This window comes from Rhineura floridana, chromosome 6 (assembly GCF_030035675.1).
Source record: "Rhineura floridana isolate rRhiFlo1 chromosome 6, rRhiFlo1.hap2, whole genome shotgun sequence".
In the NCBI taxonomy this organism is placed as follows: Eukaryota; Metazoa; Chordata; class Lepidosauria; order Squamata; family Rhineuridae; genus Rhineura; species Rhineura floridana.
Window position 1 is genome coordinate 68316507 of NC_084485.1, and position 19339 is coordinate 68335845.

Consider the following 19339-nt stretch of genomic DNA (forward strand, 5'->3'; position numbering starts at 1 on the left):
AAACAAATGTCCACTTCTCTGCTGGCACTGAAATTACGGCTGGAAATTACTTTCATATCTCTGGATTAGGGATGGCTAACTTGTAGCTCTTCAGACGTTGCTGGACTGTATCTCCCACTATCCCTGTCCATTGGCTGAGGCTGATAGGAGTTGGAGTTCAACAACATCTGGAGAGCCACAGGTACTCAACTCCTGATTTAAAGAGATCTCAGTATAGATTGCCTTCTGTACCAATCCTTCTGTTTCTGGTGACTTCTATCCTTCTTGCCCTGTACTAAAGTGATGAATCAGAAGCAGGAAACATCACCTGAAAGGAGGACACAAATTTCTACAGAGTGAAAGGTGTTTGAGGTAGGCAGAACCAAAAACAGGATGGGTTACAATGTCCCCTAGGCAAGAACCCTCACTGATCCACACTGGACTGATGTGGGCCACTGCTCCCAACCTGGTCTTAGAAGAAGAGCTGTTACTTTGTTCCAAATTATGTTTCTATGTGAATGGTTTTACGAGAGAATTGAGGATGTCATGTTCCTCTTTTAAGGCTGGTGTTGAATAAATGCCTCACATCGACACATCCTTGCACTTAGCACCAGACAGCGTGTGCATGACTATCTACAGACAGATGGTTGGTTGGGGGTTTGGGGAGGTGGCGGTATATGCTCAAAAGTTTGAGTTACATGAAATGAGCACACAGCACCCTCCCCACCATAGGAACAGCATGACCATTCTCCTCCCCTTCTCCCACGCATTGTGTGCAAGCAAGACATTGCACACTTTTATCTGGTTTGCTCTTTGATGACATACAAAAGGTTTTTCACTCTAGTGGCTCCCTAAATTTCATTTCACATACACTGGTAAAGTATTTTGAGGTTCCAGGATCAAACACAAGCAAGCTACCAGTCCAGTTAAGCTAAATCCCTAGCATTTCTAAGCATTTGTAAGTAAATCCCAAGGATTTCTCCTTACGTGACAGAACAAATTCCCCCTCTCCTCCTCCTGCACCCCCCATCTATTCTGGGGGTTCCTTCAACCTTCCAGAGCAGATTTGGGGATGGCATGGGTTACACCCAGGGGGAGAAGAAAGGGGAAATACCATTGCACTAGCCCAAAAGTTTAGCTGAATATTGCCCATTTTTCTGAAATCTGTGGGTCCTACAAGCTTTTTGTCCCTCAAATTTCTATATGAGTCAAAATATAACGGCACACACAAAAAATGTGACAAAGTCCTTCACAATCCAATGAGTTGTTTACTCAGTACCACCGTCTGCCTCTTTCATGTTGATATTGGATTAGATTAGGACACAGTTTCAGGGTGTATACTAAACTTTAACCCTTCCCAATGAGTTGCCTTGTAAATGCCCCTCTACTTCCCCCCCTTGCAGCCAGGTTTCAGTGGTACACTCAGGAGGACTTTGGGGCAGAATTCTAGGGTCCCACTCAGCAGGAGGGTTCCTAATCACAAGATGGCCAACAAGAGACTGCTTATCACATTTCAAAATAAGTGAAGTAATACACACACGTTACCATCTAAAGAGCCCTCCCCCCATAAGACTATTAAATGTATAGGTTATCTACTGCACCAATGCTAGGGTTCATATAATTTTGAAACCCATCTGTTGGAAAATAGAGGAGTAAAGTAAAACAAAAACAATAGTAAAACAAAAATAGAGGAGCATGGTGGGATTTATCAAAGAGAAGCCCTCTTGCCAATACTCTTCTGCAAATCTCATGTCCTCACATTAATATTACAAGAAAAACTTGGAACTGGGATTCTTAGGTTTGCTTCAGAACAGTAGATACACCACCAGGGCTTAAAAGGCAATTTACCATGATGTTCTATAACAGCAAACAGACATTTCTTACTATATGGACATGTGGTAATTGCAACTTTCATCATGCCTTTTAAACACACCTTTGGCTACATTCACACCATACAATTACTGCACTGTTATGCCACTTTAAATAGGCATGGCTTCCCCCAAAGAATCCTGGGAAGTGTAGTTTGTGAAGAGTGCTGAGAGTTGTTAGGAGACTCCTATTCTCCACACACAGCTACAATTCCCTGAGTGATTTAACAGTCAGTCTCTCTCTCCAGAGAACTCTGAAAACTGTAGCTCTGAGGGAAATAGGGGTCTCCTAACAATGCTTAGCACCCTTCACAAACTACATGTCCCAGGTTTCTTTGTGGGAAACCATGACTACTTAAAGTGGAATAACAGTGGAATAAATGTATAGTGTGAATGTGGTTGCATATATGTGATTTACATATGTTGACGATATATTCATGTTAGTAAGGTAATGCGTGAAGCAACTTAACAATATTGAAAATTCTTTGTTGCTGTCAGCACTGGCCTTTTTTGTTGGGGAAAGGGGGAGAAGCTCTACTAATTTAACCCTGGTCTAGGCACACTCTGACCTAAGCAGCCAAGCTTCAAGACTCCCCTGGTTCTGGTTGGTTTATTCTTATTGGCAAAATTCTGTCTGTGTAAAGCCACATTCTCTCTCTCTCTGCAAATAACCTCAACTACAGTTAAGGGAGTTACTCAAAGGATCAAAATTACTCTCATCTGTATGCATTTGCAATCCAACCTTATAAGATAATTAAGCTTGGCTTTTGAAAATGTGTTTTTGTTTTAAAGAGGTTGCCTTTCTAAAAAGCCAGAATAGGATCAGGATGGATTTTGAGCTGATCCCTTATACTGCTGATGTTGCAGAACCATTTATAAATAGCAGCTAAAGTAAAACACTGCTTTTCACGTAAAGTAAAACACTTCTGTTCAAAAGGCAGCTCAGCTACAACATTCCTGGTTTTTGTTATCTGTTTTCTGTATTTTTTAAAAACACTGCAACAATTTGCCAAACATGGTAATGAAAGTCCGTTCTTCAACCAGAATCACAAAGCAAGTGTTTTGCTTTTAGAGCATAATATTAGGATTGCACACCCTGATACGTTAGGTTGGGTTTACATAGGGTATAAATGTGTGGTGGTTTTGTTGTAATTTATAGCTATTCTAGAAGCAACAGTTTGAACCTCACATTTTGGCATCAGTCATTAGCTGCTAAGCATCTTGAATGAATATATATACACAATATATTAGTTACAATATGTCTAGAATATCTTAAGCAGAATGTTCATAAAGCAGTTTAGAATATATATATAAATATGTTAAGAGTTTAGTATTAAAGTTCTGAATTTTAAAGACCATCACTGAAACAGTAAGGGACCATATAAATTATACAGCCACAAGAGTACCTATAGGCCACAGATAATTCTATCAAACTTTAAAAAGCAAGGAAATTGGGCAGCTAGAGTGAATGCACCAGGGGAGCAGGAGACCTGACCTCCTCTCTGAGATATTGTACTGCCTTACAAATTGGTCAAAATGCAAACACAATTTGGGTTGGTCTTTCACAGTCCAATCCACTTCCTGTGTAGCTTGGAAGAATTTGGTAACATGTGCCTCTGAACATATGGTGGGTGGTGGCAACACCTGCCATCTCCAAAGATGGTGAATTATATTTTTATATGTTTGTTGGTGTTCTTCTTACTTTGCTTCTGTCCTGTATTACTACTGTTTCTACAGATAATCTAACCTAGAAAATTTTATTTCTCTCATTATTTATCCTAGAAATCTGTGTCAAAATTTTTTTTTTGTAATGTCAAAGCCTTTTTATCGGTCAATGTCATATGATGGTGAAGACAGCCTTTTGTGTTTTAAATTCTTATTAGTGAATATAAACACGGTCTGCATGTTCTTCCACTTATTTAAATTAAGGATGTTTCAAAGAGGTGGAAGGGTTATGCCCAAGGGAATCCATTGAGCCTAGTATCCTGTTTCTATGATATACTCCACCCTCCACCAAAGAGCAGTTGTTATTGTCTACTAACCCTGACATGACAATCACCCAGAACTTCTGGTAATTGGACATTGTGTTTCCAGTGGACAGGGGGCTTAACTTAAAGCTACACTGGTACAAGCTAAGACTTGTTAATGCGCTAAGGACATGTGCACATTTTTGATGTTTCTAATGGAGCTTGCCATAGACTTAGTCCTCACAATAATGTCATGGCAGTAAGGTTGTACATAGGCAAATATGGGCAGGGCTGGCTCATAGTTTGGATTATATGTCATTATGAGCCTTAGATTTCTTTGTTACCAACTGATCCTCAAATCTATGAAACTGTGCACTGTTTTGAATGTAGAAATAAGTAAAGGATAAATTAATGGGCACATACAAAAGCATGATAGCCCAGAACTTTATTTCCATTGGGAAATGGGACAATTCAATGGTATATATTCCTGGCCAGAAGCAGCCAGCATGCTGGGGCAGTGTTGCAGAGTTGCCCGCCTGACACCAGTGTCAGCTGCCACTTATCTAGACACTGCAGGGGCAGGGCAGTGGTGAAGTCAAGACTGCATAGGTGCATTGATGGAAACAATTCAGTGCTCCTACCAGTGTGCCCGCACAGCCCCTATCCAGGTAAACAGCAGCAATGTTGATATCAGCATCATATTTAGCTGCTCCTGTTCATGGCCATTGGGCATCAGCATATGTGTAGCTTCTTTGTTCCTTCCTGCAGCTTGCAATAGGAGTACTACAGGCAGAAGTTGAACAGGTGGTGTTCTTCCCCCATCGCTACAGCTCCATGCTGGGAAAGTGTCTGTGCAATTCTGTCCTGTTGGTTGCGCAGTTGTTAAAGGCACTGGAACCTTGGCAGGAAAAGAAGAAAAAAAAGCATCCTTTTCACGATTCTTAGTACCAGCTCCCTAGGCATAAATTTGAATCTCATCTCCTACATTATAAGCTTCTAAAGCCTTAGGGTAGACTCAAACCAAGTGTTTACTTCAGAATAGCTGAGCTTTGTTCACTCATTTTTAAAGGAAAATCTATGTCATCCAAACATTGTTTCCCTGTGGTTCTGTCTTTTCTCAGATGTCAGAAAATCTGTCTGGGGATGCAGGGAGAGGGGAATCAGCACTTTTTTAAAAAGTGGTTTTCATGAGTGTAGATATATCACTGAATATAGTGATATGTCAAGCTGGTGAAGCTGTACCATGCATCTTCTTCAATACACATTCAGTATTACCATTCCTAGCTGTGTCATTTTATCAGCATGTGTTTTATTTTTACAAAAACCAATCTTCAGATTTGTGCTAAAATACATCATTGCCAGCATTTTTGTAAAAAATGATAACAATGTTTGCATAATAGTGATGAAATTAAAATGAATTAAAAACCAATTAAAAAAAAGAAGTCCAGTGTTTCTGGCAAGTGCCAGAAACCATGTTAATTTCCACTCTAATCTCCAGTTAATTTCCACTCTAATATCCAGTAAAAATGTTTAAGTTACTGAAATAATCTGTAATGGTACTTAAATAACAACAGCCCAAATTTTAAAATGCATTTTGAAAATGATACATTCGGGTGAACAGAGGCATTTCCCAATGGTCACCATTTTTGAGTGAGATTCCATCACATACTGGGAAATTCAGATTGCACAATTAAACTTGATTTAATTTTTCCGAACTGTGGAATGGTCTCCCCGATGAGGTGTGCCTGGCGCTGACACTGCTATCTTTTCGGCGCCAGGTGAAAACCTTTTTATACTCCCAGGCATTTTAAAGTGTATTTTTATAGTATTTTATTACTATGTTGTATTCAGGATGTTGTTTGGTTCTTGTATTGTTTGTATTTTTTTGTTTTTTGAGTTATGGTATTTATTGTATTTATATATTGTCCTTGCTTTTACCTTTTATGTACACCGCCCAGAGAGCCTTCGGGCTTCGGGCGGTATATAAATTAAATTAAATAAATAAATAAATAAATAAATTTTTGCAGAACAACAAACCTGCTTTTTCCCAAAACTGGACTTTTTGCAGTGAGAAAAGTTACAGGAAAATACACTGGAAAGTGTGGGATAACATTTGCATGATTCAACATTGTATAACCTCTCTGCAAACAAATCAGAAAGAATGCTCAACAAACAGGTGATGTTGTTTAACCTCCTTGCAAACTTTGTGCAAACCAATCAGAATGAATGCTAGGGTTGTGGAAGGGCCCCTGATCCAATTCATGTCTATGTGTGTCTCCTTTTCATAAAAACAGAAGCAGAAGATTTATTTATGTAGCACCATCAGATTCACATGGCACTGTACATAAAATAAAACAATAAAAACAAGTCCCTGCCCAATAAGGCATACAATCTAAATTAAATAAAACGAGGACAACAAAAGAAAGGAGGAAAAACAAATAGAGGACAAAGCAAGGACTTCAAATACACATACTCTAGGTGAAGAGCATGCTGAATCCGGCCAGTGGCCCATCTAGTGCAGCATCCTGTTCTGATAATAGCCAACCAGTTGCCCACGGGAAACCACAAGCAGGACCTGAGTACAAAGAGCACTCTCTCCTCCTGCAGTTTCCAGCGAGTGGTGTTTGGAAGCATACTCACACACACACTGAATCTCAGTGTAAAAAACTGATTAAGCATGTGGTTGGGAAGTGGGGAAAAGATGCACACAGGCTGCTTGCATGTCTCCTTCTCCCCACCTCTCCTTGCTGCCAGACCACCCCCTCTTTTGGCAGCCCCAGATCAGTCTGAGTGGATCCAATCCAACCTGGAACAATCCAGGGCTGCCTTAACCCAATGCAGCCGACTACCAAGTTGACCCAAATCAGTCTGATTCAGTTCAGGATCTGGGATCTGACCAGATCCAATGCACACAGCCCTATTGAATGCTCAATAGACTGATCACCTGGAAGGAAACTGGCCTCGCCACTCATATAGCTAGGTTACTAGCTAGGTTACATCCACTGGTGTGGATAGAACTTAGCGAGAAATACATACACCCGCACTGTACCCCTAGATTGCAGACAGCCAATTGCAATTCCATAATGATTGATAGTACGAGGTGACACACTTAATCACATGGCTGTCTGTTGTACAAGCTATTAACCTGCAATTAGCTTCAATTTAAAAACAAAACAACAGCTCTGTTTCTATGTTGTGTTTTAGTGGACATGTTCCACCACACCCAATAGTTGGGCTGTATTCCAGTAGCTCTGGGCAAACTAGTCTGTGCAGCAGAGTACCTGTGGTTTGTGGTGAAGCTTCATTAAAGAACTCTGTCCACTAGATCATGCTTTGCTTTGCACCAAAACTTCCTCTTTTCCTGGATTAATTGCACTAGTAAGGCTGTCATTCTCCTCCTTGTGGTAAAAGAGCTTGAACATATGACCCTGGTGATAAGCATCCATTTATGACCTTCCCCCCTTCCTCCCTTCATGGAGGGGAATGTCTCAAACCCCTCCTTTCCTGGTGAATAAGCTTTAATTGATGACTTCACTGAGACAGAAAATACCTTTTGAAGGTGAGAATCGGAAGCACTGGGCTCGGTTTGCAAGGAGAGAACAGGCAGAACTCCTTCACTCCTCATCTAGAATTAATTTGTGGTAATTAGATTGAGTAGGCAGTGGAGGAAGGAAACTGCCTTCTCAAAGAGTCATGCCGTTTTAGCATGTCTGTCATTGCTGCTGCAACTCTGGTGGTGCTCTAGCTTTTTGGTGAAGAGTCAGCAACTGGGCCTTGGAAGGGTTAACCAGATGCTATGTTTTTCCTTCCTCCTGGGCTATTTGCAGCAAAACAAAAGTTTCTGTGGAAGGGCTGAGCAGCCTGCCTCCTGGTGGGACTGGCTCAGGTGGGCTGGGTATTAACTCTGTGCTCACTTCATTAGGCACCCTAGCCACTGTCTATTCTGCTTAAAGCAGGGGTAGTAAATAGGCTGAGAAAAGGGGAGCAGTTGTGGCTTTTTTCTTTTTCTCTTCTTGGTGGATTTTTGCAGTGGAAAGGGCTTGATGGCCACTGAGGACATTGACTGGCTAGACCTGCCTGGCAGGTGGACCTATGGAGTTTGCACTGACGGGAGAATCTTCTTTATCAAGTATGTTCAGTTCTTGCTCTGTTGTTATCTGTGGTTTGTCTGGAGCTATGGATGGGCGGAAAGGGCAAGGATGTTTTGTGCCAGATGCTAGTGTCTGTACCATTGATTTTAAGAATGTGATTGTCAGTGTCCTTTAAGAGTGGAGTCTTAAACTGGGTTTTGCATTTCTGTTTATATGATTTGAATATGAAACTTATAGCAGGGAGAATCTATATTTGAACTGATACTGGCTCTTCTCTGTTTCCTGCCCTGTATCGCCTATGTTCATAATCATTCTACACTTCTAAAAATAGTGTCCTACACTTAGCTTGTAAAATGTCCCTTATCAGGTTTTGTCATACCTGCTGCTGCAGGACTCCCATGCTGCTGTTCGTCATCCACTAGCTGGTGTCTCATAATGACCAAGAGACTAAGCTGGGAACCAGGAAGCACCCAGTTCAAATCTTGCTTCTGTCACAAGCTCACTAGATGGCATTCGACAAGCAACTTTTTCTTAGCTTCTGCCCCAACATCTGCAGTACAGGGATAATAGGGCTAGCCTATGTTACAAGCTTGTTGTAAGGATTACTGAATACGTATAGTATCTTGAAGATTCTAAAGTATTATACAAATTAAATATTACTATTACAAGTGGGAACTGCAACAAAATGTTGCAGTATGGAGTACTCCAGGCTGGTATAACACAGTGGGGAGGAGAGCCTGGCTGGGAGTCCAGAGTCTGTGAGTTCAAATCTTGTGTCTCCTGGGTGTCAAAGGCCACCTAAACATCACCCCAAAGTGAGTGACTCAGGGGTTACATGCCCTGCCACCTGTGCAGCCATGGGCAAGCTGCATAGTCCCAAGCAGCCCAGTTGCCCCCCAGCTGCCTGTTGCGGACAAGGAAGGGGCTAGCTTGTGCAGCTATGGCAAGCTGAGCAGGCCCTAGGCACCTGGGGAGGACTAGCCTCAGAGGGAGGCAATGGTAAATCCCCTCTGAATACCGCTTACCATGACAACCCTATTCATAGGGTAGCCATAAGTTGGGATCGAGTTGAAGGCAGTCCATTTCCATTTTTTCCCCATGGAGTGCTCCATTCAGAGTACCAGCCAGCTATGTCCCTTTCCGGGATATTCCATTCACACCCACCCACACCAATTTTCTATATTTCCCCCAGCAGTCAAATCAGCATTTCTTGCTCACAAATCATGTTTAACCCTCATTGGATTACTCTGGATCTCCCTTTGGTAGCTTACTTCTTTTATGTTGACTGTGCCATTTCCCCTACATAACGATCCACACGTGGAGAATGAGTACACTGTTAGCATATAGGATATATTTTTTCTTGCCCTAGAGGCATTTCAAAGTGATTCATATTATGTTCTCCTCACCCCTCACACACAGCAAGCTGCCAGTCTGTGGCATAATCTTTGGCAAAGATGGTAGAGTTTAAAGTCAGGGAGCCTGCCTGTTTGTTAAGCTGTATGACCATATTTTTCCTTCCGGTAGCTACAGCAAAGTCAGCCTTAAGCCTGCCCTGCTATGGGAAATGGCTCCAGCTCAGTGGTAGAGCAGTGGGTCCCAGGTTCAAACCCTGGCATCTCCAGATAGGACTGGGAGAGAACTCTGTCTGAAAACCTGGAGAGCTGCTGCCCGTCAATGTAGACAGTACTGAGCTAGGTGGATCAATGGTCTGACTCAGTATAAGGCAGCTTCCTATGTTCCTATGAATGCTGCCCTGTATGCCAAATTGTGGTGATATGGATGATTATTGATCTGTGGATCATGGATGTATCTTGAAAACTCTGCGAAGCCGTAAATCTTCTCAGTTTACTGTGTGCACTTGCTTTGCCTTTTGCAGTGATGAAACAAAATCTACTTGCTGGACACATCCAGGCAGTGGCTGTCCCATCCAGAGTGGTCATTTCACCTGGCTAGGTAAGGAGATGTTGTGACTTCAGACACAATAATTGTCTTCTGTTGTGGACAACTATCCTCCCTTGTTACTACTGAGAGCAAATCTCTTTGCCAAGACTGTCTGGGTTAGAACAGCATCTGATACTTCCAAGAATCACTTAAAAATATCAGGAATTCAAGGCTGAATTTATTAAAGTCCACTCAATATATGCTTTTTTGTTGTGTATTTGGAACTTCCATCATGGGATTTATGGTCTGTACCTAGAGGTGGCTCAGGAAACAGGCATGCAGCATCCTTTTAGGAAATGTGTCTGTCATTCAGGTAAATGTTTCTACTTTGGATGAGGAATATGTAGCTGGTAGGGGGGTGTCACAGCAGAGGGGCTTTCTTTGTGGCGATGCTATGATTTTCCAAGTTTTAAAAAGTGTGTTGGGTAAGATTAACTTTGCCTTTTAGTGATAAATATACTGAGGAAATATTTTCCTCAGTCGTTAAAATGCACATTCCAACTCCCAATAGGTAGAAGTGTTTCCATGACCTTTGAAATACCCTTCAGTGACAAACATTTTAAAGTCCCCTGCAATATCCAGAGCCAGACAGACACAGATATACTATAGAGTATATTAGGTTCAGCTTATGAAAGCGAAGAGCTGCGAGGTAAAACTGGCTGCAAATAAAAAGATTTCTCATCTATGCTGGCTAAGAGGAATGTAGAAGCTGCTGGCATGGATGTAAAAAACAAATGGTGTTTTTCATCAGTTTTACAAGCTATATGGGGGAAGGATAGGTTCAAGCATTCAGATATTATTTTGGGAATCACTGTGCTCTTATGGTAAACAGTCTGCACACTGTAAGAAACAGCACTGAAAGAAGCCTGCCTCTTTTCTATAATTTACCCTATTTTCTTCATCAATGACCATGATGAAGATGATGATAATTTATAAAAAGTATTCTTCCCTTCCTCCTAAGAAGCTCCAGGCAGTGTCTATGGTTTTCTACCCTCCATTTCATATTGGCCCCATCCATACCTCCTTTTAATCTGAGATCTAACCCCCTTGTGTGTCCATTAATTCACCAGCGTCCATATGATATTTCCCACCATTTCGGACTTGCTACTAGTTAAATCCACATATCCCCTACCCTGCTATAAATCAATTATTTTTTCTGTCCTGATTATTAACCACTCTAACCTCTGGAGTGAGGATGCCTTTCCCTGCTTTTTTGTATTATGGGGGGATGACATTAGATCCAACCCTCTGTCCACACCATCTCTTTTTTCCTTGCAGTACATTCCAGCTTCTGGTACTGAACCAGGGTACTTCTTCATTCTGGCTTCTGTAACTGTATCGCATTGCTTTTTTAAAAGCTACTCTTTCTTCATTCTGGCTTCTGTAACTGTATCGCATTGCTTTTTAAAAAAAAAAACTACTCTTTTGCAATCAAAAGTAATATCAAATGCTTAATGAATCACGTTTCCACTTAAAAGCTATTTTACAATTTTATGCAAAGGCCAATAGACTTCACTGAAAACACAGCATACCTGTGCATGAGCTTTAATTTAAAAAGTCAGATATGTTTTTGCGCTCTTCTGGAAAAGTGCGGGGAAAAACAAAGTACCGTTCTGGATCAATCGCTATAAAAGGGTGGACTTAGGGGTGTAGCTAATGCAGAAGTTAATTAGATCAAAAAAATGATGCCATGCATATGGATGTGAAACTTTGGGTTTTAAAAAATAAATCCGAGCACAAACAGAACATGTATGGATCTCGAGGCCACCAGCTGAATATGGAAAATGTGGATTTTGAGGTTAGGTATGGATGGACCCCTTCACAACAGCCCTGTGAGGTAGGATAGCTGAGATACATGATCACTGGCCCAAGATTGTCCAGTGAGCTTTATGGCCGAATGGGGATTTGAACCTGGGTCTCCCAAGTCCTAATCTGACATTCTAGCCATGCCACCACACATGCTCAACAAGTCCCTAATGGCTGTATGCAGTGAATTGTCCTCATCTGAGAAATAACAATTTACAGCACAATGCTAGGCCTGTTTACTTAAAAGTCCCACTGTGTCCTCTGCGGCTTGCTTTCAATTAAGTATGTTTAGGTTTGCAGCCTTACCTGCGTGCATTCATATAGTATCCCTCCTTGCTCATTCACATGGAAACTTGCCATGTTCAGTGCTACAAGTACTAAGCTAAAAGTTTAGGGAGCATCCTAGGAAAAAAGGCAAGCCTTTCTTATTCCAGCATATCCTTGTTCAGAAGCAAGCCATGTCATCAATGCAGCTTACACTGGTCCCAAAATGGCCAAGATGTGTCACGTGGATCAGCATGGGTCAATACAAGCTGAAGCCTCTGTCTGTCCAAACATTGGAGCCAGATGAATGCCTGACTCACTGGTATCAGAGTTGGCTGCTGTGTGTTGGACTACTAGACAGTGTATTGTTGTGCCTTTATGACAGGAATGGGGTACCTGTCGCCCTCCAGTTGTTGTTGGACTTCAACTCCCATCAGCCCCAACCAGCATGGCCAAAGATCAGGGATGATGGAACTTGTAGCCCAGAAACATCTGAAGCACCACAAATCTCTAACCCCTGTTTTTCAAGGAAGCAAGCAAAATATAAGGAGAAATATTCTGGTACACCGTTTTGAAAGTCAAACTCTAGCATGTGATCTGGGAAGGGAGAGTGCAAAGATGGGTTGGTTTCAGGTGAAATTTCCTGAGATGCAACATTCCAAACAGCTGATAATCAGGTTTGTAATTGGGAAGCAGAAGAGTAGTCAGACAGGAAGGACTCTTTCATCAAGGATCCCACTCCCGCACTTCCCAGGCTTCACCTATGGCTGTCCTCTTTAATCTAGCCTGAGACATTTGTGGAGAGTAGGATGGGGGGAGGAAAAGGTAGCATACCCTCCTTTGCAAATGTCATTCCATAGAAGACTGTCTCTCCTGAACTGGCATGCTCTGTCCTGAAGACAGGTAGCCTGCATTTACATTATTGGCCCAAAGAGGAACACCATTTCACATTTCTTTTGGAGATTTTAGGGTGTTTTGGGGGTGGAGAAAACAATATTGAACAAGGTCCACATTCTAGCCTTTGGTCACATTTAAGGTGAAATTGTAACAAAAAAAAGCAAGCACACATACCCAGGCACTGCACTGCTGCTGTTTTATAATTACAATTTATGCCCCACCTGTCAGTTTACAGATTTTTCCAAGGCAGGGTTGCCACGTGTCTTCTTTTTCCAAAGGACAATCCTCTGTTTGAAGGAGTCCTCTGTTTGAAGGGCTTCCCAATTCAAATCCAGTTTAAAGATAAAGAACCATAAGGAGGGAGATCGGGAAAGGCCTTGAAGTTGCCCGTCAACTGGGCTCCTTCTAGGAGGAAGGGTGGGATAGAAATGTAATAAAAAATAAATAATAAACAGTAAGCACCTGGTCAGCAGACTGAGCAGGCACACGGGGTCACCCTGGCTACAGTCTTCCCCACTGTGGTGAGATCCATTATATTTCTAATTAAATTACAGTAATTATTTCTAGGTGTGCATCTATACATACAAATTAGCATTTTCAAATATTATGCAAATTCAGCCTCCTCTGTGTGTGCGCGCATGTGACCAGCCTACATCAAAGTGGCTTAAATGTAATGACAAAATAATTTAATAAAACCACATGAAGTCATCAGGAACGTTCCCAAACTGCCCCCCGGCATCAGTTAGTCCTGTTGGAGGAGGGAATAGTCCAACTGGATCGCTCTGAGGTCGTCTCTGCCTATCTCCTTCTCTCCAAGGCATTTTAAGTAATAGTTGTGTGTCCTAATGGACACCCAGTCCTAACGTTTGAACACCCAGTGGATACAAATGGACACATAAAATGTGAATAAAATTCAGATTGGAAGCCACTGACACACTGACTAGAGGTATGAAATGTTAGTGAAATTGAACAGAAAGAGTAGAACATAGGGGGACATTACACAATAATTCTTAGGGTTCTTACAAACCACCAGTCTCTCTCCCTGTTCACCTTGATATACAGAGTTCTGCTACAAAAGGGTGTGGATCATCAGTAGCAGTTTCTATGCCATTCAGTGAAACAGACAGTCTTGCATTCATAGATTCTTCTACCAAGGACATACAGTGAGGAGACAATTTGGTTGTAATGGGTAGGTTAGTAAGAATTTTGCTAGGCCAGTCACTTCTGTAAATGCATTTTCAAGGTTGTATCAACTCCCTGTTTTACTTTTTAAGTCTGAACCGCTTTCGCCTCAGTCTAAATGTCCAGGCTTGTACGGCTTCCACATGCAAGCCATCTGAATGAAAAAATGGACTCTGTAATAATTCCTTTAAAAACGCCTTGCTTCCCTCTCCGCTTCCTTCTCACAGGACAGTTGGTGGTGGATGACCCTAAGGAGCAAACAGTCCAGCTAGAGCAGGCACTTGGTGTTGTCTTTGCCTGCTTTCTTCTCCCTCCTGGAACCTCAGCCTCTGTTGAGATTTTTTTTGGTATAACTATTGTAGTGTTAAGACGAGCCAGTGTGGCATAGTGGTTAGAGTGTTGGACTAGGACCTGGGAGACCAGAGTTTGAATCCCCACACAGTCATGAAGCTCACTGGGTGACCTTGGGCCAGTCACTGCCTCTCAGCCTCAGAGGGAGGCAATGGTAAAACCACCTCTGAATACCATTTACCATGAAAACCCAATTCAAAGGGTTGCCATAAGTTGGAATTGACTTGAAGGCAGTCCATTTCCATTTTCATTGTAGTGTTATTGACACAGAACAGTCCCATCATTATACAGCCACGAGAGTGGCTGTATACTATAGTCATAGTCAGCGGGGATTTTTCACATTCCACAATGTTAAATGGAAAATATCCCCCCATGCCATTCTGAGGCTTCCCATAAACTCATTTCAAAACAAAACCTTACAAAACTTATAGTCCTGAACTCAGAAACGCTTGCTTAACAACCCTGTCAATTTTCATGGCGATACACAAAACAGTCAGAGAGAATCGAGAGTTCAAAGTCTAAAAAGAGAGAAAAAAACTCAGAGTCCTTTTGGACTTTTTTCTGCGAGTTCTCATAATCTGTTGAAAATCAGTAAAAATCAGCCATGTTCACAGAGTACCTGTAATCCCAATATTGACCTTGCCCCATACTCTGACCGTCATCTATTGCAGTTTAAAAGTTAAAAAAATGCCTGGTTGATTTTTAATTAATTTAAGAACTTTTGGCTGGAAGCCTATTATAACGTGGGGCATGCTCAGTAAGGACCAACTGTCAGTGTTCTAAAAGCCTCACAGCTGCTGGACTTGGCTAATATGAGGGCCACACCCACACCAGACTTGATTTCACTTGAGACAGTCATGGCTTCCCTCAAAGAATCCTGGAAAGTGTAGTTTGTGAAGGGTGCTGAGAAGAGACTCCTATTCCCCTGAGAGAATGGTTTAACAGTCAGCCACTCTGATTAAAGGTCTGTGAGAGAAACAGGGTGTCTCCTAGCAACTCTCAGCACCCTTCACTAACTACACTTCCCAGGATTCTTTGAGAGAAGCCATGATTGGCTTTGAGCCATGGCTTTGAGAGAAGCCATGATATATTGTTTTAAATTGTTTTTAAAAGATGAGTTTTTAAATTTGTATATTTGTTTTTAATGTTTTTAGTTATTGTAAACCGCCCAGAGAGCTTTGGCTATGAGGCGGTATATAAATACACTAAATAAATAGATAAACAAATAATGATTGTCCAAAGTGTAATAGAGGCCTGGTGTGGATATGGCCAGGGACAGCTTTGTTTTAAATTTGGGTGGGAGGTAGGGTTGCCAGGTTCAGGGCCTGAGACTGATCCTGTATCTTTAGTAGAAGAGAAAGTCAGCCAAGTGCAGGTGTTCTTGCAACATTGTAATGGGAAAAACCACAAGGTAGAATTGTCCCTTCCCCCTGCCCAACTGTGAAAGATACAGAAGACGTCTTGGTTGGCAGGCCCAACCTGGTCAGTTTTACCTATCCTAATCATGATTGCATAGGAGTATATCCGATTCAACTCAATAATCATACAAATGATCAGACCTGCCTTTTCCCTCCTTCCCCTTTCCTCTCCCTTTCTCCTCCCCTCTTCCTTCTTCCGCCTTCCCTGCCCACTCCGGCCCTTTGTCCCTCCCCCACAGTCAGTTTTACCTATCCTAAGCATGATTGCACAGGAGTAAATCCCACTGAACTCAATAAACATCTGTCCTTCTTCTCCCCTCCCCCTCCTGCCTGCTCCCATCCCAGTCCTCCCCTCTGTCTTTCCACCCTCCCTCCTCCCCCTCCTCCCCCATCCCCTGTGGTCAGTTTCACCTATCCTAAGCATGATTGCCTGGTGTGTGTGTGTAAATCCCACTTAACTCAATAAGCATGCAAATGATCCATCCATTCTCAGCAAACTTGCACAGGATCCCATTTCTTATCTCCCGTATTAAAAAGCAGGGAAATTCACTAATAGGCAAAAAACCTTGCGGTTTAAGAATGTACCTATAGCCCACAGATATTTCTACCAAACTTTAAAAAGCAGGGAAATTGGGCAGCTATAGTGAATGCACCAGGGGAGCAGGAGACCTGAACTCCTCTCTGAGATTTTGTACTGCCCTACAAAGTTGTCAAAATGCAAACACAATTTGGGTTGGTCTTTCACAGTCCAATCCACTTCCTGTGTAGCTTGGAAGAATTTGGTAACATGTGCCTCTTGAGCATATGGTGAGTGGTGGCTACACCTGTAATCAGCCCAAATAATAGAAAGAAGATATGTCCTGTGCTGATCTTGTTTTAGCCGGGAGGAAACAACATTATTAAGACAGTTGATATAGTTCAGATGGTCACTTTAAATATGTCTGATTTCCTTTGCAATTTTAGTGAAGTTTTCTATAGGAAATAATTTTCTTTTGCTTTTGTTTCTATGAATATGTGAAGTACAGCAACACTTTGCAAAATTTATACTAAAAAAACTCCAAACATAATTGTGGAATAATGGCACTTACTTCTGCAAAATAGTCTCCAGTGGACCTCAGAAGTGTCTCAATTTGCACAAGATAAAACAGTGGGAGGTGAAATATATTCTAGCAAAATTCTAGGTGTGCTCTATGTTTTTACTTGGTCATGAACACCTTGCCTTAAATAAAGTGGTTTAAACATAGCAGGCTGAAAACATGCATCCTCTTTTTTCCAACAACTAGAGTCATTGCTAACGTAGCAGCATATTGTAATCAGTCTGATTTTACATTAAACTGCAGTTTCAGGTCCAACTGTTAATGCACCCAAAATAGAAATAGACCACAACCTCCACTTTGAAACAAAAAAGGCTATCTTCACCATCATATGACATTGACCAATAAAAAGGCTTTGAAATTAATAAAAATAAATTTGACACAGATTTCTAGGATGAATAATGAGGGAAATAAAATTTTCTAGTTTAGATTCTCTGTAGAAACATTAGTAACACAGGAAAGAAGCAAAGTAAGAAGAACACCAACAAACATACAAAAATATAATTCTCCATCTTTGGAGATGGCAGGTGTTGCCACCACTCACCATATGCTCAGAGGCACATGTTACACTCGAATTCTTTCTGTCAATTCCCCAGTGCAAATCCCCTCTACCGGTAGCTGCTATTAGCTGCTATTGTTCCTGTAACTGGAGGTAGGTGTGCGTGTGTGGAATCTGCAAGGGGACCAGATTATATCCTTCTCTCCTGTGCTTTGACCCTGATCCAAATCAAATGTTCCTTAAAAAAGAAATCAAGAGATCTAGTTCCAGATCTCTTGCATAACATGCAGTTTGTCCCTCAGAGTGTATAACTACTGTGCTGCTGGCCAGAGATGTGTCGTCCTCCTTAATAGTGCTGCCTCTGCAGTGACTAACAGAGGCAGTGCCTTTTTTCTGTGACTACCTGAAACAAAGAGTTTCCCAGTTCTAATGGGTGACTGATGCCTGCTTTTGCCGTTGTCTTTTCAGAGATGCCCAGAGGCTGGGAGGTGGATACCATGTCAAACGGTGCTGTGTTTTTCATCAAGTAAGTAAATGGCTAATTTTTAGGATAAGCCAACCTGATGATCCCACATCATCAAGGTGATACCAACCGATAGTCAAGAAGTGCGTACATTGAGAGAGTATTACAATATTTTACAAGTGATAATAAATATGCTCAAATATTCTTAAATTAGATAATTAAGGCAGTGATTCTATATCCTTGGAATAAGCCCCACAGAAATTTGGGCTTACTTTTCAGTAGACGTGTAGGACTGAGCTAAAAATGTTTGTACATTGCAGCTAGTTAGACAAGAACAGTTTGCTGGTGCCTTTAGACAAGTTAAATCTAAATGCCTCATTTTTCATTTAAATATAATTATTACAAAAAAAACAAGAACACCCTTAAGTATTCCAGTTAATAAAACAGTAATGGATTAAAAATGCACCTAAAATACAAATAGTAAAGCTTCGAACGGAGCAACCCTAACCTCCCAGTGTTGAAAGCTTGGGGCACGTGTGCTTAGGGTGCATGCGATCACCTCCCCACTGGCCTCAGGAGTGCCACTAGTAGGGGTGACTCCATTCCAGCAGAAGCCCCAGCTTGCTCAAGTTGATGGTAAGCTGCCACAGCTGGTCCCCCTGCCAGTGATAAGCCATAGAAAGGCCTTGAAATGGGGTGAGGCAGGGCTCAAGACCATTTAATCCCCTTCCCCCCCACTGCCCCAGCTGTAAAACTGCTGAAAGCTGATGATGCATCAACCATTATACCCTGATTGGTAGGGCAGCCATGTGTCCTACTTTGCAGAGGACAGTCCTCTACTTGAAGGCATCCTCTATCTGAAGGGCTGTCAGTCCAAGTCCACTTCAGAGATAAAGAACTGTATGAACAAAGATCAACAGCTATGTAGCTGTCCATCAACAGCAAGCATCTGGATAGCAAACTGAGCAGGTGCACAGGTCACCCGGTCCCAATCTTCCTCACTAACTGTGAGATGTATTATATTTCTATTTGCATTATAGTAACTATTTCTAAACTTGCATCTATACATAGAAATTAATACCTCTAAATGTATACAAATATTTCTTCTGTTTCTTTGCCCAGCCTACTATTTATTTATTTATTACATTTATATACTGCCCCATAGCCGAAGCTCTCTGGGCAGTTTACAGCAATTAAAAACATTAAAGACAAGTATACAAATTTTAAAACACAAAAAAAATTAAAATCAAAAGATGTTTAGGGCACATCTAAATAGCAGCACTGCCATCTAATGTATTCTTCTCAGGTGTTAGTAATGAAGAAAGTAAAAGCAGGTAACTTTGTGTGTGTGTGTGTGTGTGTGCGCGCGCGCGTGCGTGCGTGTGTGTACACGTGTCAGCAGGATTCTTGCTGGGACATCAGTTTGGCTTGTGCTGGCCTTACAACCATTGCTTGCTATGTTGTAGTCTACCAGGAGCAAGGTAAGCAGTAGCCTTGAGTGAAGTTGTGGGTGTAAAAG

At 41.7% G+C, this 19339-nt stretch overlaps 1 protein-coding gene across 2 annotated transcripts in view; it reads left to right on the forward strand.

Annotated features, from left to right (window-relative positions):
* Positions 1 to 7466: 7466 nt before the first annotated feature.
* PLEKHA6 (pleckstrin homology domain containing A6) overlaps positions 7467 to 19339 on the forward strand; it is a 283503-nt gene continuing 271630 nt past the window's right edge. The window contains exons 1-3 of one of the 2 annotated variants that reach the window (XM_061632214.1): positions 7467 to 7943; positions 9782 to 9858; positions 17826 to 17883. In XM_061632214.1, the coding sequence (XP_061488198.1) occupies positions 7858 to 7943; positions 9782 to 9858; positions 17826 to 17883 (221 nt within the window). In that variant the 5' untranslated portion in view covers positions 7467 to 7857. The remainder of the gene's footprint in view (positions 7944 to 9781; positions 9859 to 17825; positions 17884 to 19339) is intronic. The other variant, XM_061632215.1, reaches the window with a different exon arrangement.